Genomic DNA, 27,385 nt, shown 5'->3' with positions numbered 1-27,385 from the left:
TTTGTGGGCAAAGACACCAAACCTGAATTGAGGCTACATTCAAATCTTGCTAGCAGTTTGAAAACTGTGCTACACACCAGGATTTCTCGAACCTGAGCCCCATACAAAGATTAGTAATTTTTGAGCAGGCGTTAACAATTTGGTGTTACTGAATGACGTTATATAACCTTGTATATAAAAGGATTTTGTGATTTAAAGGCTGATTGATTTGAATGGATCTCGAAAAGTTGGTAGTGAAGAGTGATACGAAGATTTTAATTGCAGGCTCAATTTATTAGCATTTATATACTGTAGCAATCTTTGGGGTTGCTGTTTTGTACTTGAAAGCCGTTGATTAAAAAGAGCTGTTAGCTCCATACTTGCTTGGCCTGATTATTTCAACAACGTTACAATACGTTGCAATGTTGAGGTGAAGGATGGAACTTTTTTGTAAATATTGTTTTATTTGTAATTACTGTGAGGGAAGAATAGTTTCGGCCATGGCGAAGAGTCTAACGTGGGAACCTATTGTAAACAATAAACACAACATCGTCTCATCGGATGTTTCTGGAGGCAGCAGCCTTGTTACATGTGATGTTGTCAAGAAAAGACTTGCTGTCTCATTTTTGAGCAACTTCTAAGCACACTACCACATTTTAATGTTGGCCATGTTAGTGTTACTGGGTACTTAATTGAAATATTTTTTCATTCTTCTTCTTTTTTTTTTTTTCATGGTGCTTGAAATAAGAAAATTGCGAATCACCGCCTACTGTATGTCTCTAAGCGCTCTAGTGAATAAACTGGCCACTATTTGAGGAATTACAAAGTGAGGTAAATTACTCCAAAGAGCACATGGTCGCCCCCTAGTGGCCTTGCCGCCTCCCTACAATTTGATGGCCAGCGTGAGGCCGTCGCCTACGGTGAGCATGCTCAGGCTGATGCGAGCGTCCCGGTGCAGTTTCTTGTTGAGCCTGTCGATGGCCAGCGTGTCGAGGTCGTCCGCGGCGGGCTGCAGAACTTTGCCGCCCCACAGCACCTGCGCGGCGCAAACAAACGGGAAAATGGCCGAAACGTCAACATTTAACGCCCGTGTTGTTGTTGGGAAGGTGAAAAAAAAACGTACGTTGTCAATGGCAATGATGCCGCCTTTCCTGATGAGCTGCAGAGACTTTTCGTAGTAGGGCTCGTAGTTGACTTTGTCGGCGTCGATAAAGACAAAGTCAAAAGTTTCAGCTTGGCCTGCTGCTAAAAGCTCCTCTGAAAAAAAAAAAGAAGAAGACATTTAAAACAATAATTACAAGTACGGGAACCCTTTTTAATTGAAACACAACAATAATAATAATTTTTGCCTTGAACAAACAGAGTAGTACCTTAGCTTACGAGTTGAATTTGTTCCATCATCATGTTAGTAACTCAAATCATCTTTCCACATTAAAATGAATGGAAATGAGATTAATCTGTTGTAGCCCTTCAAAAAAAAATGTTGTAACACGTTTTTACCTTTTTTAAATAACACAAATAGTACTTGAGAGGAGTGTACAACATAGTCGATAGTTAATGACATAATAATGTAGCTTTCTTAATACCGCGGCGTGCTGTCTTAGCAACGTATTAGTGATGTCATCACGTGTCCACATGCATGTCTGCTGCCCAAAAATGTGTCTGGATAAACATGAGCCGAAGACAACACAAAATTCTGGTCGAGCGATTTGAGAAGATGAATGGTTGTAAATAATTGTACACGGAAGATGACGAGCTTTTTTTGACATAGCAACAAGTCAATTCATTAGCCAGGCCCTCAAATCCTGTTAACTTCGCTATATCATGACTACATTTGCACCGCCTGCATGAATGTATGTGCAATGTAAGTTTACCAAGTGTGTCCAATGCTGGCTGAATGCGGAGATCAATTTTCTTCTCCACTCCTGCCTGTCAAGAAAGCCGTGAACAATATTTGTCAGCGACTTGCAATGCAATTAGGAGGAAACGTGTTTGATCACAAATGAAAAAGACAAAACAATAAAAAAAAATAAGTTGCCAAGGAAAAATGCGGAGCTTTTATGATTCAACTATGATAAAGTGATAACTTTGCATTAATCAGAACTTTGCAGTGAGAAAAATGCATACATTTAGGGCTAATTGAGTGTATTGACTCATTTAAGTTGACTGCTCGTGATGTCCTCCTCATTTTAAAATGTTGAACATTGAAAATGTTTATTTTTTAGCTGACGTGTTTACAAGCACTTATTTCCACAATCATCTGTAATGCGGTGGCGGGGTGCATTTCTGTGGAAGTGCAAGTTAATGCTCAGGAAAAATAATAGTTAAAAATGTTGTTTGGTATCACAAGAAAAAGCAAATGCCATGAGGTGTTAAAAAAATGTTTTCAAAATTGTTGTCATTTGCGCTCAAGAGAATGGATGGATGCAAATGATAAAAATAGGAAAGAAATCAGATTGTTTTCAGGGCATATTATTAGCGGCTGGGAATTGGACTAACTTCATTTTTGTCATTTTGAATTTGAGTGCAGAAAGGAACAAGAAAATGACATCTCTCACACAAATACACATCAAGATCTAGTTCCAACTTTGACATCTAGGGGGCAGTGCGTTATTGCACTCAGCGCTGCATGGGGCGCCAATGGACGATATGCCACGGAGGGGGCGGGACTTCCGACTTGCGGGTTTTCACCCATCAACTTGGTTTCCGTTTCCGGTTTGCGACGTGTGGGCCGCGTCCCAGTACTTGCGCTTCCGCCTGCGCGTTCCCGTCGACGGGTGCGAGGGTGCGAGGCTGCGAGTGTGCACGGCGCTGTTGTGTTAAACCCGCAAGTCGGAAGTCCGTGGCATCCAGCCCATTTCCAAGATGGCCACACCCAAGAAAGTGGTCTTCACCTTCCGCCAAAACATCCCAGAAAGCTACCTTGAAAGATTTCTCAAAGTCTCCCAGACCAGTCGGAGTGTTTTTTGTTTTTTGTTTGTTTGCTTCGTTCGTACCTCTTTCCAGAAGGGTTTGCCCATGTCCACATATTTCTCGTTGACGTCGCACGCCACCACCACGCCGTCATCGGGCAACGCCAGCGCCATGCTCAGGGTGTTGTAACCCGTGTACACTCCTGCCCACAAGGAAAACTTCAGCTTATTCATACAAATAGAATTGCTCACTATTCAAAAGATCGTTTCGCAATGTTTGTAAAGTGGAGGTTTGTTTGTTTTGTTTGGAGTTGGCCTGACTTTAGGTTTTTACTTTGATTCACTTAAAAAAAAAATGAAAACAGCAGAATCTACTGGTGAGTGGGGCTAAGTTGAGCAATTAGTGAGAATAAAGTTGCCATTTTAAAAATTTACAATAGCTATTATCGTCATCATCAGAAAAAATGTTTTTTTTTTTTTTTAATGATTAAGTCAATAGTATGTGAAAAAAAGATGATTGTATGTGTGTAATTCTAGCTAGAAATTATATTAATTTGACAAAAGTTACAAGAACAAACTCGACCTCAAAGTAAAACGGTCTTCATTTATAACATGAAAAGTTAGAATTTTGTGCAAGTCACTTAAGTTTGAATTGTAGTCGCTAACGTGAACGATGACAAAAAAGTCGCCTCAACAGCACCTCCGCTGGTTGCAGCCCAGCACTGCACTCTTATTTTTGCCTCGACCGCTTCAACGAACCCATTCATGCAAACGCACACGTACGAAGATTAAGCACACGGTACCGATCTCGATGACCTTCTTGGACTTGATCAGTCGCACCAAGTTGGCCATGAACTGCGACTGCTCGCAGGAGACCATCATGCAGTTTTGGTCGTGCTCCAGCGTCCTCTGGGAAAACAACCGAATACAAACAAAATGCTCCGTGGGACCAACGAGCGTTTTCATTCGAAAAGTGGGTCGTGTTCGCGCGCGCGCGTACCACTTTGAGTTTGGCCAAGGCGGGATGCTCCCTCATGGAGTGGCGCAGGACGTATTGCATCAGCGGGTTGTGTTGCCCCTTGCCGTGACTTTTGGAGAGATTCATTCTCAAAGCCTTCCTCTTCTGTCCTGCAGGAAAGACGCGTGGTTGGTTTTTATTGCGGCGGCGAAGCTCAAGTGGACTTTGCACACTTCCTTTTTTTTTGTTCGTTTGTTGATGTTAGGTAACCTCCAGTCAGCAGTTTTTATGACGTCAATTGTTCAACAACCAGTCCGAGGCAATGTTCTTACTCGAACTTCGTACTTGGCTTCATTTTAAATTCAAGCTTTTCAAATGAATGGTTGCAGTTTTTTTTCTCAGTCTATATTAATTTAAATATATGAAAATGTATGTTTTATTTGACATATTGTGCTGGACTGTGTTTTTATTATTGAGATTTTATTTTATTTTATTAAATCTATTTGTACAGTTGAAATCACCTGTAACCCCCCCCCGCAACACCACAAATGGTATCTCCCATTCATTCTCATGGCGATTATCTTAAAACCGGTGCAACGTTATTTCAATTGTTTTTAGGATTGTGATTCAACAGTTAGCTATTGCAAAGAAGCAAAACACGTTGTGAACGTACTCGTTAGCAACAGTTTAATATAAATAATAGCGTTGTTACAAACGAAAGTAAATCATACGAGAGGCAGGGCAACAATTTGATTAAGTGACCCTCGTAATCGTAGTATTAAAAAAAATAAAACAATAAATCTGTCGTCCTACCGAACAAATATCCCGCGATAAAAACAACTCCCAGTGTGAGCGTCCCAATCAGCGCTTCTTTCGACACGTCGCGGGACGCCATGTCGGCCACTTACTCGTTGGACAAAAGGCGACAATGGACTGGCCCGGCTGCGACTTCCTCGACCCTTCGCCGGAATGACGTCACAGGACCATAAGACGCGAGGAGAGTCGTGCGACATTGACGTCACCACTTCTACTTAACGCACTACGCATGCGCATCTTGTGACAAGCTGGACGCGGGCGAGTGACGTCAGTAGCAGACCTGTAACGCTTTCGAAGTCGACTACTTTATTTTGTTTTTGTTTTGACTCAAATAAGACGACAGAATTTAATCTCTCACTATACGTTAGAACTGTAACGACCCGGAAAAAAATTCAGCCTGGCTAATGATAAGAATATAAATAAAGTTAGACAACCTCTTCTTCGTGTGTGCCGGGCTTTTGCTCCCCTTCTTTTCTGCTGGCAATGGCGGTGAACGAATTCCAGCCCTGCAGCCAACCTTAAAAAAATAGACTCATGCGCTGTCACGTGACCTCTCGGAAGCTCATCTTTAATTCAAAGCCCCAGCACAATAGTTCCCTATGACTATCATAACTTTTTGTTGTCGTTATCGACATGATCACTTATTGGTAGGCTATATTACTTTATATGATAACAAATTGCATGTAAGCTATAATATTAAGTGGCGTTTTTGTTGTTGTTGTTGTAGTATAAGTTCTCAAACAGAAGAGGGCGGTGTTGTCCTATCTAAAATGGCGGTCCTGAATTTCATGTCAGAAAGTTAACGCAAAACAAATACTGGATGGGGAAGAATGTTGTGGTATGTGGGAACAATTTTAATATTGATTTGAAATGTCACGTTTTGCTGCTTTGGCTCGCGTCGGCCTTCACTGAATCCTGTTTTGAGAGTCTGCTGTGGCAAATGTTAGGCATGTGTGAAGAAAATATAACATCGATGCATGAGTTGAATTTGTTGTGTGACCAAGCTGGTAACGTGGTTTACTCATACAGTTAGTTGTCCCTCGCCATATATCACGGTTCACTTTTGCACTTCATCTTTTATATTGCTATTATGCATAAAGCGTGGAAAAAAAATATATACGTTCTTCATATGTAAAGACAAACAAACCAAAAAACACTGTATTGTATAAAAACATAATAAGAGTGATGATAGCTCTCCTTGCCCACATGTGAGGGCATTACAGTACCTTAAGCGCTACATTTATTTTCCCACTTCACTTGAATGGGGCATATCCAACATGCCAAAGAAAAAGCAAAATGCATGCCCGGAGTTTGATGTTAGCTAAAAATGAGGCCCCAGATGTCAGTTGCAACTCCACATTTGTACGCAAACCCCGCGGCCGATTTTCCTCTCCGAGTGCTCAATTGTACCCGACGTCTGCGGCATCTGACTTTCATCCCCATTAACTCCCACACATGCTCTCTTCTCATCTTGATTATAAAAGCAGCGGCGTCAAAAGTTATTTAAAAGCCTGGATGTGACGAGCGCCGTCAGTCACTCGCCTCACCTCGAAAATGAAATGTCATGTAAGTATCGGTCCTTTCTCTCGCTCTCCCATCTGCGGTTGAGCGACGGATGAGCGAGCGATACGACTCCATCCGAGAGTGGCGCCTGACAGCTTGATTTGACAGCCCTCTTCAAAGCAAATATACTCCTTGTTCCTGACACTGCATCAGCCTGACAATGCGGGAGGGGGGGGGGGCATTCGTGTACATTCACATCTGTGCAAAATCATACAACTGCATATTCTTGAGTGTCACTCATTTTTGCTGTGATGCGCGGTTGATATCTTATTCATTTTCAATTTGCGCCCACGATGAATCCATCTGTCCATATTGAACGCAAATTCAACAGAAAAGTGCACAAATATTCTGTTGCAAAAAAAAATAAAACGCCACTGCAAGCTCATAGAAGGAAAAAAGACCTCTAAAGTGAATTTGGAGGATTATTTCTGAATGCACTCCACAAGATAATTGCTGGAAATGTGCAAAGGCTGACTCAATTGCACTCAATTTTCGTTGTTCATCCAAAAGGGAGTCCTCGAGTTCCGTCGTTTCGACTTAGCGGCACCCGCGCCTCGTCCGTAGCTACCTTCTTTTTTGTTAATTTCCCACGGTAATCACGCCATTTAAGTCATTTAAAGTTGTGTGGTTTCCGTGTTTACGTTTGAATTCGCTCCGCTCTGCCGTCCGTCAGCAATGAATGTCCGTGCGGAAAAACACCAAATATTGCTTCCGGCTCTTCCGGGTCGCACAAATATCTTTTTCAAAATTACTCTACAAAGTATTTTGACGTAAATATGGACTTTAACGGTGAAATCCGACCTAAGTCCAAATTCGGGTTACATCGCGAGCGTAGGAACGGAACCCGGCCGTAACTGGACGACTCCTTGTTATAAGCACGGCTTCGATGAAGGAGGAGCTTCAACCTCGTCGTTGTAATAGCGGAAAAAAACGTTTTGCTGCCATCTTCTGGTCCCTATGGGCAATTACAAATGGGATTTTCATGATTCGCGGGGATAGGGACTGAATTGCCACAAATAACAAAAATCCACAAGTAAATGTTTTCAAACATCCTCAGTTAATTTCTTTGTATTTTCTTTTCAGAAAATTTAATTATTATTTTTTACGCACCAAGCTAACATCAAAAGACAGCCTTTGACAGTTCTTAATGAATATGACACGTTTCCTGCCATTAGCAACTAAATACGCTTGATAACTTGAGTGCGTAAATGCGACATGCTTGAGATCCTCGTTTTGCGTAATGCGCGGTGCAGGGAGCTTAAATGATTCATGGCAACCTTTTACATAATTTATAATTCATGGCAACCCGTTGGCTTGGAATTTATGAATAGTGAAAACGCCTGGCGATCTACTAATTAATATCTTAAGTCGCCGTCGCTCGCTGGGCAATAATGCGAGGCAAGCGCGGATGATCTTCGCATTTAAGTGGGGAAGGTCTCGACGCCGTGGCCGCAATGTGCATTTGCCCCGACAACTTAGCAGGGGGGGGGGGGGGGGGGGGGTCTTTCATCGCAGTTGTCACATGTTGTGGCTAATCACTCGGAGCGCCGTTAAGATTAGCGCTAATGCCGTTTCCACCCCCTCGGCTGCGGGGCATCTTCAGTCGACTCGCTTTGCCGTGGTCGGCGCAAACCAACGAGAATGACAACGTCTGCCGTCGGCAGCAAAATGACGCGGGAAGGTTTGCGGTGAGAAATGAACTCCGGGAAACAATCTTTGGGAAATGAACGTTTGAGGATGTTTGTCGACAATAGCCGGCATCGGGCGCTTCCTGGTGGCTAAAAGCAAGTGAGTCGTCGTCATTATTGCAGTTGTTAAAGCAAGTAAAGGCTGCAGAATGCATTCGACTCCATCGGGACGACTTTGAAGCGGAAAACCAATTCTGGAGGTTTTCTAACACGACGCGTGTTTTTATGAAACCGTATAGTTCACGGATGGGCAATTTCGATGATGTAGAGGAGGGGGGGGGGGGGATTTTTCATCAGCGCTACTCGGGGTTTATGCGCTTGCTAGCCAGATGTATGACAAAAATGCAGTTTGCAAATATGTGCTGGCCTGTAAATCGTAAAAATATATTCGCCACCCATTGAAATGCAAAAGGAAGATTGAGCAGAAAAAAAAAAGGTTTTCTGGAAACCCCTTTAATCCAAAAATTCTAACAAACCTCCAATATGCATTTTGAATGAAAAATAGGGGTTGACTCCCCCACAAAAGAATCTAAAAATATATATATATTGGGGGGAAAAATTGGCAATAGTGGATCCGTGAGTGCCGAACCAGGAGTATGTTTGGGGGATAAAAAAAAAAAAAGGTAATTAAATATATTTTGTAATTTTTTTAAATGTCTTATTTCAATTAATCATGGGCCACTCAGAGTGAGGTTGCGGGCCACATGCGGCCCGGGAGCCACCAGTTGCCTACTCCGTGTATAGTTTCCTATTTTCCTAACTTTTAAACTTTGGATGCAAAGCGAGGACTGCTAATATATATTTTTTTACTTGTGTACTTCAGTACATTTCACATTTTTTATTTATTTTTTTTAATAAAGGAGTTGAATCCGTAGTATGAACACTTTTGCAACCTCTGCTGTTTAAAAGTTACTAAAACAAACTAAAAACCTGTGCCGTTTTGTAAATGGAAGCCAACGAGCCTGCAGCTTGAGTAGCGATGCCACAGCGCCATCTACAGCGAACTGCCAGTCATTGAATTTTGCAACTTTGTTCCAAAAAACCCGCTTGACATATGATGAGCGAGTGGCAGCAAACGCTTCTCGTTTCCACGCGGCAAACATCGCAGAAGCAAGAGATTGCGCCATGGCACAAAATGTCGCCGCTGATGTCCATTCAAGCAAAACGCGGCGCTCGCCGTGACCTCGTGTTGACACGCGAGCGTTTTCCCGAAGAAGCCCACAGGTCAGGCCTAAGCAATTTGCGTTTACGAGCCCAATGTATTCTTAGCGCGGACAGTTGATTCGCGTTCGCCAGCGTGTTGCAAACAAAGGGTCTCCTCTTCGCTAATGGCCCCCGAGGCTCGGCCGCCATCTATTGATCTGCTGTCAGCCAATTTCATCGAGACTTATGCCCCTCCTTAATTCCCATTACTGCGCACACTGAAGCCTTATCGCCGGCGAACAATGGCCTCCTTGTCACTGGGGGGGCCAGAAAAAATATGAGCGTGCCAGCAGCGCAAACTCGTGACTCCTCGCCGCTCGGTGACCTCCGCGCCGGGCTAATGCTAAAAAGCGCTCGCCGACGCATCAGAAAATTGCATCTCGCCTTCTTTCCTCCCCCCATAAAGAATGCACGCCATAAAGACGTCGCGGCGATGACTACTCTCCGTCTCAGGCCCCGCCTTCCTTTCAATTATGTTTCTCTTCTCTTTTCCTACAAAGAGTAATAAAGCCATAAATTGCCCAACGGGCAGAAGGTGCGGACATTCCGTCTCGGAACTGCAGTTGAAGGTGCCATAAACTCCCGCAAAGTCAAAGATAAGGATTTACAGTTACTTAACGTCGGCACGCTGCCCTAAATCTTTGGCAAAAGACAATTCGGCGAAGGCTGCTGGAGATTTTCTCTCTCCTGGCCGAGACCTTTTGGTTTGCTTTGAAAGGGAAAATATGGAAACTTTACTGGCATCGTTTGGATAAACATTTCAAGGTCACTATTTGAATATTTGCTCCATCGTTATAACCCCCCCTGACGTACTGCGAGTCAAACCCGACTTCACTTTAAAAATATGAACACATTTTGCAAATCAGTTTGTGAATCATAATCTGTTTGTGCGCCGTAGATTGGAAATAATGTCCTGGTTTTGAAAAAATATTTCTTTCTTTCTTTGTTTAACCCCCTCGAAAAATTTATCTGATGAATTAATTTAATCTAAAGATAATCAACATATTAATAAACGATAGCCTTGCTGTGCGGAGTTTGAAAAAATGGAAATAATTCATTAGATTTTGTAGGAGGATGGAATTTATTAAAAAAAATCAGAAAATATTTTAAAAATGGGAAAAAAGCACATTTTTAATGACTAAAGCTGTAATTGTGGAGAAAAAAAAGGATAAAAAAATAAAAAAAATTGCCCCCCCCCCCCAATATTATTTTTTAAATAACACCATTTTTCAAGATATTTCCCCCAATTTTCCCATTTCTTTTTTTTTAAAAACTTTTTTTAAAGAAATTGCATATTGAATGTTTATCAGCAGTTTTTTTTAATTTTTTTTGTTAAAGAATTTCAGGGGATTTAATCTCCCCAACTCTCACATGCATTTCAATGAGCGGCAGTTATACGTGGATTTTCGCTATTCACGGGGAAGGCCGGCCGGTCCCTCGCCATTGTACTTAATTTTTCTAGATAAACGTTTTTTCATTTTTTTTCATGACTCATCATGTCGTGGGTCACGTTGCTGTTGAAACACGTTTGGTGATGCAAAGAATCAAACAGAGCAGGAGAGTTAAAAGCCAATTCCAGACCAGCTTGCAGCCATAACTTTTATATCGTTAGCCATTCTTTGCTTACCGGCACAAAATGAAAAAAATAGCAACGTGCTTGCTACCAAAGCGTTTTCTTTTTGTGTGAACGTCGGTCGTGTTAATCTGCAACGTTTCCATTGAGGCAGCTGGACGAGTTGTTTGTTCAATTTGTTCTCTTCTAATCAGTCTCGCAGTCACGCTATTAGGCTAACGATGTGCTCAATTACAGCTTTCAACTTTTTGTTGTTGTTTTTTTTGCATGGATATCGTACAGTTGATGCCACGAGGCCGAGTTAGTCAATAAAAAAAAAAAATTAAAAAAAAAAGAGTCCTTGTTCACTTTTTGGCTTCCTCCAGATAAAACTCATGACTTGATCGGCGGGAAGACATTCGTCTTTCTTCTGCGGCCTGCTCTTAATATCATAAAGGCGTTGAGAATCTGCTTGTTAAAGCGTCGCTCGTTTGGGGGCGAGCGCGGCGAGCGCGCGTCGCTCGTAGCGTCCAAATGTCCCAGTTTGAACAAAGACGCGTTGAGCCCGCCGGAACGTAAACTGGCTCCTTTCGGCGTGAGAAAACGCTCGGAGACGGCCGCCACTCGCGCTCAGCGTCTCCGGGTTCGCGACCCCGCAGCTACGATGAATGTCAAGCGCGACAATGTCCCCGCTAAGGCGGCGTGCCAGCGGCGGCCAATCATCTTGTTATTGAGCGGGAAGGCGTAAAGCGGGCCTGTAATGTGACTCTAAATGCTGCATTACAACCTATTTATCCGGCTAAGCATGTGGGCCGGTTTGTTCCGGCTCACGCGGTCACTCGCTTGGCCCCGAGCCCGCCTGTCACGTTCGGCTCGGGAATCGGCCCAACAGCGCCGTTTGAAACGTCAATCGCCAGGGGAAGGCTGGCATTTTTTGGTTTGGAGGGGAAATCCGGGGTTGGCTCATTTCGGAAGCCGACTTTAAAAAGGCCCCGGCTCAGAGATCTCTATAAAGACTGGATGTCTCACGGTGCAGAATCCGACGTCCGCGCGGGGGCGGCCATCTTGCCACATGCAGCCAGTCTGCTCTGTTGTGTCGACTGTGAGCGAAGGCGAGCGACCTGAACAAACGTAAACTCGGATAATTTGCTTCGAACTTGCACACGATTTTTTTTATAATTCTGGACGGGTATGTATTAACTATATGGATTATTAACGAGGTGACTGGCAAGATGGCCGCCCCGTGCGGACGTTCGATTCCATTGTCTTTATCGATCTCTGCGCCCCCACTAATCGAAACACGGTGTTGTGGTTATAAATACGGCAGCACATTTGTAAACATCTCAGCCAGCGGTCGGCCATTTTGCCACTTGCTGCCGACTGCCGATGACATCACAGTTGCTCGGGTAACGACGAATCGCGACATCTCTGTTCTATTTTATGATGTCATCGCAGTATTGAGTTTTTCTTACAATTTTAAAAGAGTGATATTTTTCTGACTTCATTTCAAAGGGGATAAGATCATTTTAATAAAAGAAAAGATGAATAAATGACCAACAAAGAAAACCTGCAAAAGGTCACATCACTTGACCGACGTCTGCTTCAGCTCTAAAAGCGACATTTGTGGTCTCGTGCGTTGCGTGTGGTGTCGCTTTTTGTTCCCCCGCTGTCGTCCGCATGCCATTTTTTTCGCCCCGCCGGGTCTCGTTCTCAGCTGTTCACTTGTTGGAGTGTTGACGGACGTTCATCGTGTCGCCGTGTTGGACCGACGTGGCGACGGCAATTAATGCATTTGATCCCACCGCGCGTTAAAATAGTCCAACACTCTTTGTTGCCTTTATCTTGACCTTTCATAACCCCGCCAGAACTCTTTTTTTTTTTTTCTGCTTTCACACCCCCTTGACCTTTATTTGACCTTATTGCACCACCCACTTTAAACATGTTTTATTCTGAAGGGTTTGACCTCGCTCACAAGTGGTTTAAATGGCGGATGGCGAATGGAAGTAGCACAACGGTACCATCAAGTCTCATTTGTTCTGCGAGCAGACTTGTGAGGTGCCGAAACGTGAATTTCTCAGACCAGCGAGCCAAGAATTTCTGTCGATGTCCTTGTGTGAAAATAGCAGCAAAAAAAAAAAAGAATAAAAAACAAGCGCCAAATCCTGACCGAGTGTTAGCATGCTAACAGCTAATCTTGAAAGTGACACAAATTCTTTCTTTGTTGTCCTGCCCCGGGTCATGTGCGTGCGTGAAAGGTATTTATGACGCTTCACAACTGCCGAGCGCCGGAAAAAAGCTAAAGGCTGATGCCTATGTATAGCCAGATGGCTTTTATTTTGGTTGAGGGGGTTATTTCATCTTTCGGATAGACCCCCCCCCCCCCCCCCCCCCCCAATCTGTCAAGTCTTGCTAGGCAGGTGCTAAGACGCGATTGACTGTAACTAAACACGTGCTGAACGCCTTGAAATCGCCATCTATTTTCACCGCACTCTCCCCATTAACACCCACCGCATTTAGAAGCAAGAGTTGGCGTCCTCAAAATAAATCTGCTCATCGGGTGAGTATGTATTGTCATAGCGTGAGGGGGGGGAAAAAAAAAAATCATATTGGGGAAATAAAAGCACAACGTTGTGTTTTTTTGTACATAATGACAACAGTTTCAAAGAAATCGGCTTGGTCATGTCATTGTCGTGCTCCAAATGGCTCATCGCTGCAAAGCATCATGGTCTATGTAGTTCACAATGTTGTGTTGGGCTGAAGCGGGCAAAAAATAATTTTTTTTGGGGGGGGGCGGAGATGTTGAAAAATATTTGCCGGTATGAATGATTTCTATTGCGCGATAAGCGCCAAAACATTCCAAATTCAAATGAAACTGCAGCAATAAACTAACCACCAGAGGGTGCTAAAACTGCACAAATGGAAAACAACCTCTCCTTTTGAACAGATGTGCTGCTCTTAATATCGCGACGTGACGACGATGATAGTTTGGCAATTTTAATATGGTGATCCAGCCGTTATCGTTCCATCCCTACAGTGTACCCCCCAAATTTTTCAATTCTTCCATTTGCAAATTCTAGGGCAGATTATGATTTATGGCAGAATTTTTTTTTTTATGATGGCTATTTTAAAAATATGTCGTGTACAAAATGTATATTTTATTTGACCTCCAATTTTATCACCCCTTTAAAATGATTTTCCTAAATCATTTCATCATGATGCAAATGGTTAAATTTGGGTGTTTCCTAAAAAATGGGGGAAAATGACTTCAACGATTTTTTTTAAGAAGGCGTCCATTTGCAATTCAAGGAGGATCGGAATCGATGGATTTGAATCGTATTTGTGTGAACAACAATGGCGGAGATTAATAGCACGTGTGCCCTAACAAAAACAACCCTTTTTTTTTTTTTGCAGCCATTTGTACTAAACGGACGTGAGAAAAGGCCGACGCGATTCCAGCGGCTCGGCGGGAACAAAAAAAGACGGCGGAGGAATCCAACACGCACACATCGACGCGGCCTGCTGCGAATTTGTGCTCAAACGTAAAAACTCCCAATCAAATCCTGGATGGCGAAAGTCTCCTGGGCGTCGTCCAAAAAATCCGCCGCCATCCATCAACAATATTACCGTACAGGACGGCGAGAAACTGCTTCTTTAAGCATTTCTCCGGGAGGCATAAAAAGAATATTTACGGTCAGCGCGGGCTGGTATAAAAGAAGATTGGCAAACATGAAAATCAAGTCCTCTCGCGGGTGCCGTGGAGCCGCGCGCCGCCGCGCGCCGCCGCGTTAAATCATGGACGGACGGAGAAAAACAACGGTGCGGTGGAAAAGGCGCCGCCTCGGGCCCCGGGCCTTTTTTTTGCATTGTCTCTCTTGCGAGCACGTTCTTGCAAGTCAATGTCTGTTTTCAGCCGTCTAATGAACCGCATCTGTCTTGTGCCGCGCGCCAACGACACGTCGCACTTTAATGTAAGCTATAGTTTACCGTTTATTACCCGGCGCCGAGATTTAAGGATGCTGAGGATCGTGTTTCCGCGCATAAGTGATGCAGGATTGATTTCCTTTACAAATATATGAATCAGCGGGGTCATTACGGCGCCGGGCTCTTTCATTAAATTGAGCGATGGCTCCTGCTGGGCCTCGCACCAGAAATGTACCGGAGCTCGCCGGACTCCTTTTTGGGAACGGCAACATGTCGACTATTGCTTCATTCATCCCCGCCGTCGCAACGCATCGATCCGCCGTCTTGGAAAATAGATGACTGCTTTCTGCCCGCGTCCTTTTTGATTCATCGAAATGGAGACGCAAAGTGTGAAAATAATGCGCAAATGTAATAAATACAAATGTAAGCGCTCGCTCAAAATGGCGAGACGGCTTCATCTTCCGCTAACGCCGTTAATGGATGGGCGGCGCTGGGAAATTCCTCGCACGCTCGGCCAATATTGACTTTTCAAATAAAAAGACATTCACGGAGATAACGGCCATTTTGAATCCTCATTAGTCAACCGCTAATCTGGAAACGCGGCCGACGCGGCTCTCCGGCGAGTCGCCGTTCGCGGCCGGCCGCTCATTAAAGGAGAAATAAAAGAGAAAATAAATCCAAACGTGAGAAGGCGAGCGATTGATCACCTCGGCCAGCGCCGGCTGCCCGCTTAACACTTTTATTGAGTCATTCAGCCCATCATCCGTTTATCCTGAATGACGCCTGCGTTCAGGTGATACCACACTCGCCTCTCTTTTCATTTATTTTATGGACGTATTTCGGGAGAAGCGCGCGCGCACGCACACACACGCGCACACACGAGTTGCTTGTTGATTGAGTGAATGCTCAGCAACTGTGCGGTGAATATCCAAAACGGGATCCTGCTCAATTTCTTGACGAAAGCGCTGGTCTGCGAGCGTACTCGGCGCTCACAAGACCCCCGAGATCCAAACCCGGATCCACAAGGCCCGTATTCAGCAGCACCAGAACCCCTCCGGAGCAGGCGGTCTCTCGGACAGATGGCCCCTGTTCTGCTGTTCTGTGGAAATACATTCGCAAATTGGTTTCTTCACTTTGGTTTACATTTTCAAATTAGAATTGTTTGTCGTTGCCTTGGGGGAGGTCTGAGACCTACGAAGAGACATCGTAATTGCAATGGATAGCACGATGGTAACTAAGCCAAGGCACTATTTTACATTTTTACACAAATTTAGTTCTTTTTTTTTCTTTCTTTTTTTTACTTTACGGGACTCTAACTTCTGTTATTCTCTGAAAAATTCATTTGACGTGTATTAAAATAATAATATATAAAAATTTAATTAAATTAAAAAAATTAAATAAAATAATATATATTTTTGGCACCATCTAGTGACAAATAATAAATAATATCAAAATTATATAATAATAAATTATAATAATGAACAAATTTAAAATGCTTTGCTGCCATCTTGTGGCATTTACAGGAAATTACAAGGTGGGCGTGAATTACGCACGGCTTTTCAAATTCTGAATAGCGTTTAATTGTATGCTAGCTGTTTGCTAACAATCGACAATTTGACGCGTTAGTTATTTTATGCATTATATATCTATATTTTTTTTATTAATCAGCCAATTAAGCGGTAATCGTTATTTTTTTTCTGCCCAAAATCGGCATTAGCTTAAAAAAAATCCATATTAGTCAGGCTGTAGTGTCAACTACAAAAAAATAAGTAAATCTGGAATACTAGTTCCAGTGTGTCATTTCACACTCACTGACTTTTTGATTAATCTCGTAGAACGCATCGTAAACCATAAATTCCTTATCAGGGGTAAACACGCATGGAAAAAAAAAAGAAGCCCATCTGGGATTTTTCAAGCCCAACAAGAGCAGCCTGTTTCGGTTGAAGTGAATTTGTAGCAAGCGTGTTCAGCAATCATCATTTTGAGTCTTCTCAGCGGCGTCGCTGGGGATTTTCTCACAAGGACCCTCTCGGCCTATCGAGTATCCGCCGCCTGCGCAAGTCCGAGCACCTGACGACGTGGCTTTCTGCCCGGGAGTTGCCGCTGTCGCAATAAATCAGCGGCGGACGGGTTACGCTTTAATCGGGCCGGTGCCCCGTTTCACTCGCCACAAAGATGGCGACGCACTGCTTGATGGTTGACTGAGCTTGATGAAGCCTCGACAGAAAGTTCCAATGCGGTGAAAACGGAACCCGTTGACCACGGATTGAGAATCCTGGATTTCAATCACGACTGAACTGACATTCAAACTACACGCTCCATTTTTAATAATTATATTACGCTCATCATTTTCACTTCTCGTGTCTCGCACCCTTGTGAGGACGCGGCGCTCGTCCCTGCTTGCGACGTAAAGTTCAAGTGGCTCCCTTGAGAGACGAGCCGTTGTTTGAGATAAGAGTGCTGCGTGACTCGCTGCACAACAAAGCAACATCTGTTTAGCTTCATGCTAGCACACAATGCAAAACACCATTGGCGGGCTAACAGATAGCATCTATGTCTATTCGAGACCGGCCGACCCGCCAATATTTTTGGTCAAAAACCGCTGAACATTCACGATGCATTTTTTATGGAAAATTTGGGAGAAATTGGCAACAAATTTTTTATTTTTTTGCAAAAATATTGAGGGGAGAAATCGGAAAATTCGGGTGTGCTGAACAGCAATTTACAACACTTACTTATTCTTTATGCTGTATGTAAAGTACAATATTATAGAGTCTGATTTGTCTTATTAAAAAATGATTCCCCATTTTCTGGGGGGGGAGGAAGTCTGGAACGGATTATTGGCATTTCCATTGACTTGAGTCGTGAAAGATGATTCGAGCTATGAGCAGAACTCGCATAAAAAGTCCAAATGTAATTACTGTGAGGGGGGAAAATTGTACTTTGTCGAGTAAAATGAATTTGATGTGCATTTATTCCAAACGGCGTTCCAATTTCAATTTCTCACCCACTCAGCGGTGCACGTTTGCTTTTGAAAACGACACCGAGATGTTCCGTTTTTAAAGAGAGAAATGACTCGAGCCTTGTGAGCCAACCGCAATAAATCCGAGATCCTTCAAAATAAAAAAAAGGATCCAAAATGTCCCGATTCTCAGAAATGATTAAAAACTCAACCGCGCAACTCGAGTTTTTTGCTCCCGAGTATTCGCTGTCAATTTTTTTCCCGGCTGCGTTTGATGTGCCGCAAAAATCTCGCCATGATGGATGATAACTCGGGGCGTCGCGGATGCTTGAATGGAGGACGTTTTGTGCATTAAAAAAAAAAAGAAGAAGTCATGACTCCTTTGAACTTTTTGAATGATGGCAAACCGACGGCAATAGAAGATCCCAGCGTGCTTGCACCAATAAACGTTCTTCACTAAAAGAGTCGAGTAAGTAAGAAATCCAACATGAACGGTCCGATGGTTCTGGATTTGAGTCACGGGACGTAATGGCAACGGTTGCTGACTTATTGGGGGTGCTTTCATTTTTACAAGTGTCCCCAATTGTAATTTATTTTTTATGGGTTTTTTTTTACGAGCTTTTTTTTTTTAAAATACATTTAAACTTCTGCATATTAATAGTTCAGCATTTATAAATTTGCTTACTCACTCAAATATTTTTTTTATTTATTTATTTGTTGCAAAACTCCCCACTCGCTGTTTTTGTGGTCAGGCCAAAACCACATTGAATATAAAAAAATGTTGATTTGTCGCAATCTTGGGGGCGGAGCAACCATGTTGAAATCAGGGGGAGGAGTTTAGCGGGAAGTCATTGCCATTTTTCGAAGCGGAGTTCTCATATTGCGAGTCGTTTTTTACATCTTTCAAGAACCCGCAGAATGTTCTGTGACAATATCAAAAAGCAAAGATACAGTAAGAAAGCAGCTACTTTTCTTTCGCCAGGAAACAAAAAAAATGACATTAATATATATTTTTTTGCTTTACAAGGCTGAGCAAGGAATTTGATGGCAAAATGATTCATTAATCGACAGACAACGAAGACCTGCACTCGAGTTGACCATCAGTGACCATTGACTTCGTCAACGGTCGTCCTTTCGCACAACGGCGACACGTGCTTAACGCACGCTCTCTTTACGTAAAACATGTACGGGCGCAATCGCCGCCTACTTTTTCCCACGTTCGCCACAACGCCTCCTCGTTGTTGCCTCAAGCCGCTAATGGCGTCGCTCTTTACACTTACGAGCAAACATTTACCGCCATTTAATAAGCCGAGCGCGGCGCGTAATTAAATCCGTCTGGCGGCCGGCCATCGTCATTAGTCACGCGGAATAGATTGCGGATAACGCGTCTCTTATAAAGTCGCCGGCGAGACGCGGCGATCGCTTTCCTCGCCGACGTTTACCTCGCGGAAAGTGAGCACGTTTATTGGCAATTTGTGGCAAATCATCCGAGTTGGGACTAAATGTTTTCCCTTGTCAGAATTTTCGAATAAAAATGCTCAAGCATAAGCGACAAAGTCAATTTGTGCTTAAGGCGCCGTGTTCGTGATGAATAGGAAAGTAGCAATTGTTATTCACAACACTTCACACTGTTAAAAACCCATCGAAATGCAATCTCGTCTTGTGCAAAAATCCTGAATCCGCCGCTTCTGATCTGGTCGAAGGAGGAAATGCTAAAAGTAAAAAAGCATCTGGGTCGTTTGACGTTGCAGAATAATTACCGGAGCGAAGATGGACGACGGCTTTGCACCTGCGTGGGTGGGAAAAAAAAGCCTTTTTCAGGCGGGCCCGCCAGATGCAAATGAATAATGCGCGGCTCCGTAACGGCCTCCGGCGCGGGCCAACGTCTTCGCCCGTTTGCGCTCGGGTTTGAGTGTCCCGTGCAAAGCCGCGTTTGTTGTGCACATCTGCTTTTCATTTCCTGCTAGAAAAACAAAATCCCTCACTCGCGCTATTGCACTCGTTGTCAAAAGTGTGCTACGCCATTTAAAAGGTTTTTTTAAAAGACTTATAGATAATTTTTTTAATTTGACTTTTAACCCCACAAAGCATGAACCATGAAATATATAAAAAAATTCTGGTTCTTTGTAAATATTTATTGGTCCTTTTCAACAATTTTTTTTCCACATATTACCTTTGATTTGTGTCATATTTGATACATTCGGTCACAGTGTTTTGAATTCGTACATTTATAACTGTCAAAAATATATTAATTAAAAGACATATTTCCCAAAATCATCAAGAACATTTCCTACTATTAATAAGTATAGCATCTCTGCTTTCTCAATTGGGGCAATTTTTCTAGTCGCTGGAAAAGCCGCCAGATGGGTGATACTGCCATCTAGTGGATTATCTGTGCATCGCGTGTCAGATCCTATACATCAGGGTTATAATGGGAAAAAAACATATTATACTCATGAAATAGAGGGTTCAAAATGTCTTTGGCTTTGTAGGTTAATGGTGATACATTTAAATGGAATCACTATTTACCATTAAGCACGGTGGTCCCTTGAAATTTGAGTGATCTGAGTTTGGTAAACAAAGCTTTAAAAGAAAAAAAAAATGAAGCTGTTAAATACTACGCCGAGTTGAAAGTCGCTGTCAAACTAAATATAAAACGAAAACGAGTGTAACGTGTCTATTTATAACAACCACATAGCCTAGCTGTTATGCCTGCTAGCTCAATGCTAACCCATAATAGGAAATGTCATAGACGAGCTAACGAATAGCATCTGTGCTGTAACGCTTTAATTGACGGGTATTTCCTTCGCCAAGACCGACGAATGTTACTTTGGCTTATTGAGGGCTGATTATTTGTCTTTTCGCATGTTCTGCATTTTACTGCCTGCCGGCGGCCAGGGAACGCACGCCACAAGGAGCAGCGCAATGTCCATTGCGTTGAAGCCGAAAGTCCGGCATTGGAAAGCACATGACAAAAAATTTTTTTTTCTTATTTTGATGGAACGGATTTGTGGGAAGATTTGAGATTTGATTCTTGCGACAAGAAAAACGTAGGCTAACGCTATGTAGCATTTTCACGTTGGTTTTCGAGCCAAGTCATTTGTTTGTGTGAAGATTTTGAGAACCGCTGGTCAAGTGCACTTTGTCTTACGAACGGCGAGTGAACTCCGAGTGGGAGTTGAGGCGCTAGCAAACCGGGCCTCTTTTTGGCGGCGGTTGGCGGGCGGGCGGCACCGCCTCCACTTTTCTTTCCGCTCATGCCAAAGTATTTCGCACGGCTATTAGCTCCGTCCTGGTTTGGGTCTGCAGTCCCGCAGGGTTAGCAGAGCGTCGTTCATCATCCTCGGGGCTTGGAACGCCGCCACAACAATTGAGGTACTTTTTGTAAACCGTCACGAGCGCTCTCCGTGTCATCGGTTTCAGGGAGGGGAGGGGAGGGGAGTGGAGGGCAGGGGAGGGGAGGGGAGGGGAGGGGAGGGGAGGGGAGGGGAGGGGAGGGGAGGGGAGGGGAGGGCAGGGCAGGGGAGGGGGTTGTTCCTCTGGTCCAATCGCACGCCGGACGTTTTTCTGCTTCTCTTTGGATGGGAAACGTCATCACGCACGGCTCATTTCTCGCCTGATAAACACGCGGGGCCAAAAGAGCGACGAGCACCGAAAACCCGAACCGGCTTGTTATTTACGCTCGTCATAACCCTAACGACACGGAGCCACCGGCCAGACAAATTTACGAGGCTCTTTACGAGCCGACTTGACATTTAGCTCATGTTTACACACATATAGACGCGAGATAAGTAACCTTGTTAGAGCGCCATTAAAAGCGCTATTCTGGTTTTTATGTTTGATCCGCGCCTCGCGTTGCGCCGAAAGTCTTGGCTGGCGTGCGCGTATTTATATCGCCTCCAAATGCCCGCGGGGCGTCATTAAAAGGCGCGTTTGAGGAGGCAGAGCCGTAAACGCGCCTCGGACGCGTCCTGGCGCTCGTTCGCCGGCCGCAACGTCTTCTCAGGCAGCCAGCGAAATAATTGAAGTTGCGTACGTGCGCGCGCGCGCGGCCAAGAAACGAGAAGAGGGTCCGAGTCATCGCTTGGCCGAGAGCTCGCCAAGCGATTCCCGATCTGTCATGCGTGTTGAAACCGTCTCCATCCATCACAATTATGGGATTACAATAAGATGGCTTTGGCTTTTATTTAACCCCTCGGATCCAATTGGACCCGTTTTGACACTTGACGGCGCTAAAGATAACCGGAATGTCGCTCTTTCGCGCTGAAATCTGACGACCTTTTCTCAAGCCATCCGAAATAGCGCTGCCTTCGGATGCTCGGACTCAAAGTCGCTCAACTCGCATTACAACGAGCACAAGTTTTGTCCGATGAGCGAAAAAAGTCTTCAAAACGAGCCGCGTTCACGTCTAAGCGTAAAACAAAGAGAATTGCGCAATGCGCCTTTCAAACAGCGACTGCGCTTACTTTAGCCGAATGCAAGCAAAGCTGCCTTGCCTTAAGTCAGCTAGCGTCATGCTAATGCTAACACTTAACTCATTGACTGGCAGCCATTTTCACTGAAGCAACCCCCTTCGCTGCCGCCGGTTTTACTGGATTTTGCAAGGCCCACAGAATATTGTGTTCTATTGCTATAAAAACATGAAACCTAACCATAAGAAAGATTAAAATATTTTCTTTCATCAGGAAAAAAAAAAGTATGTTTCTATCTGTTTCCGTTTTGCAACAATTAGCATTAGCATATAGCTAAGTTTAATCATTATTCACAAATCTGTTTAAAACTGGGGAAACTAACTTTTTTCAACATGGCCCTGGTTGATCTCTTATACTCTGCTGCCATCTGCTGGCCGTTTTTGTTAATAGCTACCATTGTTTTAATGGATTTGGACCGATTTTGCGAGGCCCACACAATATTGTGTTCTTTTGCTGTCAAAACATGGAACCGACCAAAAGAAAGGTGAGAGCAGCAATTAGCATTAGAATATAGCTAAGTGTCATCATTATTCACAAATCTGTTAAAAAAAAAAAAAAAGCTTGGTGCTGCATGGGCCTGACTGATCTCTTATACTCTCTTGCCACCTGCTGGCCGTTTTTTTTGTAATAGCTACCGTTGCTTTAAGCGACCTCTTCAGGTCAGAAGCGGCATCAAAGCCTTCTGTATGCTCTAGCATAAAAAGAAAAAACGTGTTTACATGTTTTTGGGGTTTGATTGGGAAACGACCAGTACAATGTCCATTTGATCGAAGCAACAAAAAAGTCTTTACATTTTATTTAATCATGTAAGTTTTTTTAATGAAAAATATAATAGTGCTTTTTTCCCCTCGTTAGCAGAACACATTAACAAAATGTTTGACGCTTGAACAGATGAATTGCATTTCAATGCGGAAAGGGTGTTTTGAGTTAAGTGTGTGGCCATGGAACAAGTTTAACTCTCATCTCAAGACACCAATTGTGCGTGAATTTTTAATGGGCCAGTCCAAACTATTTATAGCGAATGTATTTGTCCATAAGCGGGTGAAGCCAAATCAACAAATTTGCACTTTTTTTTCTCTCTGAAACGTCGATAAAAGTTGACGATCCGTCCGTTAATGTCAGACGGGCTGTGAATGCGATTTGAAAAGATTTGTCGCTCATAATTCGGTCCGGACAATTATGAGGATATTCCCGCCCCGGGTTCAACTTGACATGGGGAGCATTTTGTGTGTGCGTGCGTAAAATAAAGAGTGTGTAATGTTGAAGCGGAGTCACAGATGTTATCAGGTGGGACAAATTGTCAAGGTCGCGCGTGTGTGTGCGCGCGCGCGCATGATGGATGCGAGGCCCGTTATTTTGTGTCGGGCCGTCAGGTGGCCGCAATGTTTAATGTTCTCATTATTGCCGCTTCTGCCGTGTCTATTTCTCTGTGGGCGACACCAACGCCATCACTCGAAAGACCCCCGGGTCATCCGTGTGCCCCCCCCCCCCCCCCCCCCCCCCCCCCGACAGACAGCTTCGCTATAAAAAGGAGGAAAGCGTCCATTTTGTATCCTCGCCAGCTGGGGAAACCTTCTTGCTTTATGTCATTGGGTGCAAGAGGGCGCTAGAGATGTTGTCGTTCGGACCACCTGGCGTCGGCGTTTTCATCGTCACGTCTTTCGTAGAAGGTAAAAAAAAAAAAAACATCAAGAATGTGTAGCCTTTGAATGATGTCAAATTTGAGGATTCGCGATCTCACGGACGATATGTCAAATGTGCTCAAATGCCACGGAGGTCAATTGGATGCGAAAATAACTTGTAGTTTCGTAGTATGGACACAAGGGCAAAAAAATAGGCCGATATTGGCCAATCAAATTAATTTGTATTGTAACTAAATGTTATTTTTGCTACTTCTGCAGCACATTTGCATTTATTTATTATTACTATTATTCTTTTTTTGTATTTATTATATATAATTTTTTTTTATTTATATATATATATATATATATATATATATATATATATATATTTATTTATTTATGTACATTTATACAAAATATGACTCAGTCAGTAACTCCAGCTCGGGCAAAGAATTCAATATGACAGAATAAAGGCCTATATGGCAAAATAAGAGTCGCAAATACAGAACCTGAATCCTGGACCGAAGAGTGACGAATTCTAGGACGACAGCATGACATCATCATCATCATCATCATCATCATCAGGGGCCATAATAACACAATGACCTACCCAAAACATAACAAAAAATAATTTAATCAGTTTCCTACTATTCAAAGTATTTCTTTAACATCAAATCTGATGTGAACAAACATCAACTGTCTGACGAGAGCAGAAATCTGCAAGTCGTTACCAAGTCTCCAAAAAAAGTGTTCTAATATTCGACACGAGTGTCGATGCCAAAAGATGGCAATAAAATAAAAAAATTAAAACTCAACCATGCAAGGATTCTTTATATGCCGCAGTTGTGAAAAAAAAAAAGTGCGCAAAAGTAAGATGTGAGGGAATATCAGTTCCTTTTCAAGATGAATTGTGTTTTTGAATCTTGCAAAAAAAAAAAAAAGAAGTCAATTTGTCACGAAGGAAAAATGACACGCCACATGTTACAGATGTTTTTCTCCGCTCTTCAAGCCTAATGACGAGCCGTAATTGACGCCGGCCATTGAAGCAGATGGCGGACTTGAAACGTGCAGCCCTTCCGCCGCGTTAGCGCGCGCTCGTCGACCGCCATTTTTGACCATGGCCTGAAATGTTGTGCCAGCTGGCGTCGTGCATTTAATGCGACACGCATTTTTCATTTGCAGCCGTGTTAACGACACTTACTTTGTCGTGTTCCCGGCTCGTACTTTCCATCACTCACTGCCCTGGCGATGGTTTTTTCCTTCTTCTTCTTCTTTTTCTTCTTCTTTCAGCGGCAAGAAATAAAATCGCGTCCACAGCTTAATTCCTCTCATCGCTCAGCGCCGTAATTCGCACACTAAAACTGCCACAATTGCAGTTTGACGGTAACGTGATGAAGTGAGCCGGTTGAGATTTGTTTTTGGGATGGGGGGGGGGGGGGCAAACCTCATGAGGAAGTCGGACAGTTTTGTGTCTGCCTTAAAATGGCATCAATTTAAGTTCATCAGTTTATTGTTAGCGGGAAGGCATGCGACTCATCTTCATCTTTAAAACTCTTCCAGCGGCCCAAAAACAACCACAAAATGTAACTTTTCATTTATGAACTCTTTTGCTCCCAAAAACGTATAAAAACGTTCTATTTTAAATATTACCATGCTCCCAAAGACAGCTTTATACGTTTTTTAAACATGTTTTTTTTATGCTAGAGTATGCAGCTTCTGACATGAAGAGGTGGCTGAAAGCAATGATAGTTATTACAAAAGCGGCCAGCAGGTGGCAGCAGAGTATAAGAGATCAACCAGAACCATGTTGCAAAAAAACGCTCTTTTTGGCAGCGTTTTCAACTGGGTTTGTAAATAATAATGAAACTTAGCAAATTCTAATGCTAATTGCTGCAAAATCATTTAAAATCCAGTAAAACAGCCGGGAGTGAAGGGGGTTGCTTCAGTCAAAATGGCTGCCAGTCAATGAGTTAATAAGATAAATAAAATACAACTCCACAGTATTGTACGTTTTGGCAAAAAAAAAAAAGCCCCACTTATTTACTTCCCCACCCAATTTCTAATGAGTGTCAAATATTCATTAAGCTAACTGCAAGCACCCATAAAAAGTAAGTTTGTCCACTTGTAAAAACCCGTCAAACGATCCTTTAAAAAACTGCGACCTATCATTGCTGTATTTGTCATGACTGCATCGCCAACCTTAAAAGGCAGCGAGCATGTTTGCCAAGATGGTGAGTGTCATTTTTAGCGTGGGTGGAGCGGTTGTGTGTTGGGGCGGGGGGGGGGGGGGTGGGTAGTTTGGCCACATTTCCCCCGACGAGAGCACGAACAGCGGGGGGGGGGGGGGGGCACGGTGCCAGCATGTCATACATTTAAACACGCTGAAATTAGAGGCTGTTTACTGTTCTCAGCGACCATTCGTCTTAGTCAATGTAGCTCGGCCTCTCGCAAATTTGTCAGTAAGCGCTTCCACATGCCACCGCCAAGCAGGGGGGGGGGGGGGGGGGGGGCGAAGGAGGGAGGGAGGAAAGACGAGGTTATCGGAGGCGGCGGCTTTCGTAGCTCTTCAGTCAGCCTGCAGTTAATTAGACGCACGCACGCACGCACGCACGCACGCACACACAAAAGGCCTGGCGGTCATTAATCACACGCAAGTGGCAGTCGACAAACTGTGAGCAAGATGTTTTTGAAGGCACCAAAAAAAACAAAGTTTTCCGTTTATGACGGCCATCACAAATGTGCCGTTGTCGGCGGCGTGTTGAAAGACGAGAGGCCGCCGTTGAACTCGTGGGACGTGCTTTCTTGCTTTTTGTGCGTTGACAAACTGCCGACACGGGAACTCGTCTGCTGCCATGTCCTCATCGGACGACCGCCTCGGCGCATTGCGAGTGCGCAGGATACAACGAAATCTCGCATGTTCGTCCTTTGCCGTTTGCGAATTGGCCCGTTTGATCATTTTTCATTTCATTTACCGACGAGTCACTTGTTTTTTGGTTGCTTTGGCGCCATCTTGTGGCCGAGCAGCAATGTCGGGGACGAGCTTCCCGGGATAGGCCGATGATCGCCACCGATATTCAGCATTTTGACGAAAATCGGCATCGGCCATTTTGAAGAATCATATGGCCGATAATAGATCCATTTAAAAAAGTGTTAACTTCAGGGAACTAATTTTTAAAAAAAAATGTTTTTTTTACATTTTTAAATTTTCAGAAATGCTGCTGACCCTCGGAACTCTCTTGACCGAATGTTTTAGTTTGAAATTAAAACGAAGTTAAGTAAAAAATGTAATAGCTCATATGTTTTGGAATTCTACAATTGTTTACATTTTTATTAACATAAAACTGGGAGAACTTTTTGCTAGATTTTAAAACAAAGGATGTCTATTGACTAAGATTTTTTTTTTTAACTCCAATATTTTACAAACCTTCAAAAATTACAAAAAAAAGAAAATTAAAATAAATAATTAAGAGCTGGAGCTTGTATTTTTTCAAATTTTGATGCCAATATTTTCACTTTTTGTGAAATTTGTAACGATATCGGTTATCAGTGTCCTGAAAAAAACATACGGGTCAATCTCTGCTCGCTTCATTTGAGCTATGATGTCACCGTCCTTATCGAATGGAGAAAAAGTCATTTGACGCCATCTTGTGTCATCTGAAGGCAATCCCAAGCCTCAATCGTCGTCATCACAATCGTCCATTCCGCTTGCATATCTGCCGTACGTTGGTTGCGCGTTT

General features: G+C 43.4%; 1 protein-coding gene and 1 long non-coding RNA gene across 4 annotated transcripts in view; one reads left to right on the top strand and one right to left on the bottom strand.

The window, feature by feature from the left end:
• Positions 1-27,385, top strand: part of LOC147156294 (uncharacterized) — a 106,566-nt gene that overhangs the window by 371 nt on the left and 78,810 nt on the right. The gene's annotated exons all lie outside the window — the stretch shown is intronic.
• LOC147156297 (catechol O-methyltransferase domain-containing protein 1-like) lies at positions 253-4,917 on the bottom strand. Of its 2 annotated transcripts, none has more exons than XM_086063852.1 (7): positions 4,758-4,917; positions 3,892-4,019; positions 3,695-3,800; positions 2,976-3,094; positions 1,854-1,908; positions 1,103-1,236; positions 253-1,015 (listed from the first exon to the last, which is right to left on the bottom strand). In XM_086063852.1, exons 2-7 carry the CDS (start codon positions 3,994-3,996, stop codon positions 863-865), a joined length of 672 nt encoding a protein of 223 aa, XP_085919978.1. In that variant the 5' UTR covers positions 3,997-4,019; positions 4,758-4,917; the 3' UTR covers positions 253-862. The 2 variants fall into 2 exon arrangements, with proteins under 2 accessions (XP_085919978.1, XP_085919977.1); XM_086063851.1 differs by having other exon boundaries at positions 4,663-4,822.

The sequence above is a fragment of the Leptonotus elevatus genome, chromosome 20 (assembly GCF_054856555.1).
Source record: "Leptonotus elevatus isolate MCC_2025b chromosome 20, RoL_Lele_1.0, whole genome shotgun sequence".
Classification (NCBI taxonomy): domain Eukaryota; kingdom Metazoa; phylum Chordata; class Actinopteri; order Syngnathiformes; family Syngnathidae; genus Leptonotus; species Leptonotus elevatus.
Note: the sequence above shows the minus strand (reverse complement) of the source record. Positions and strands in the feature narration are given on the sequence as shown.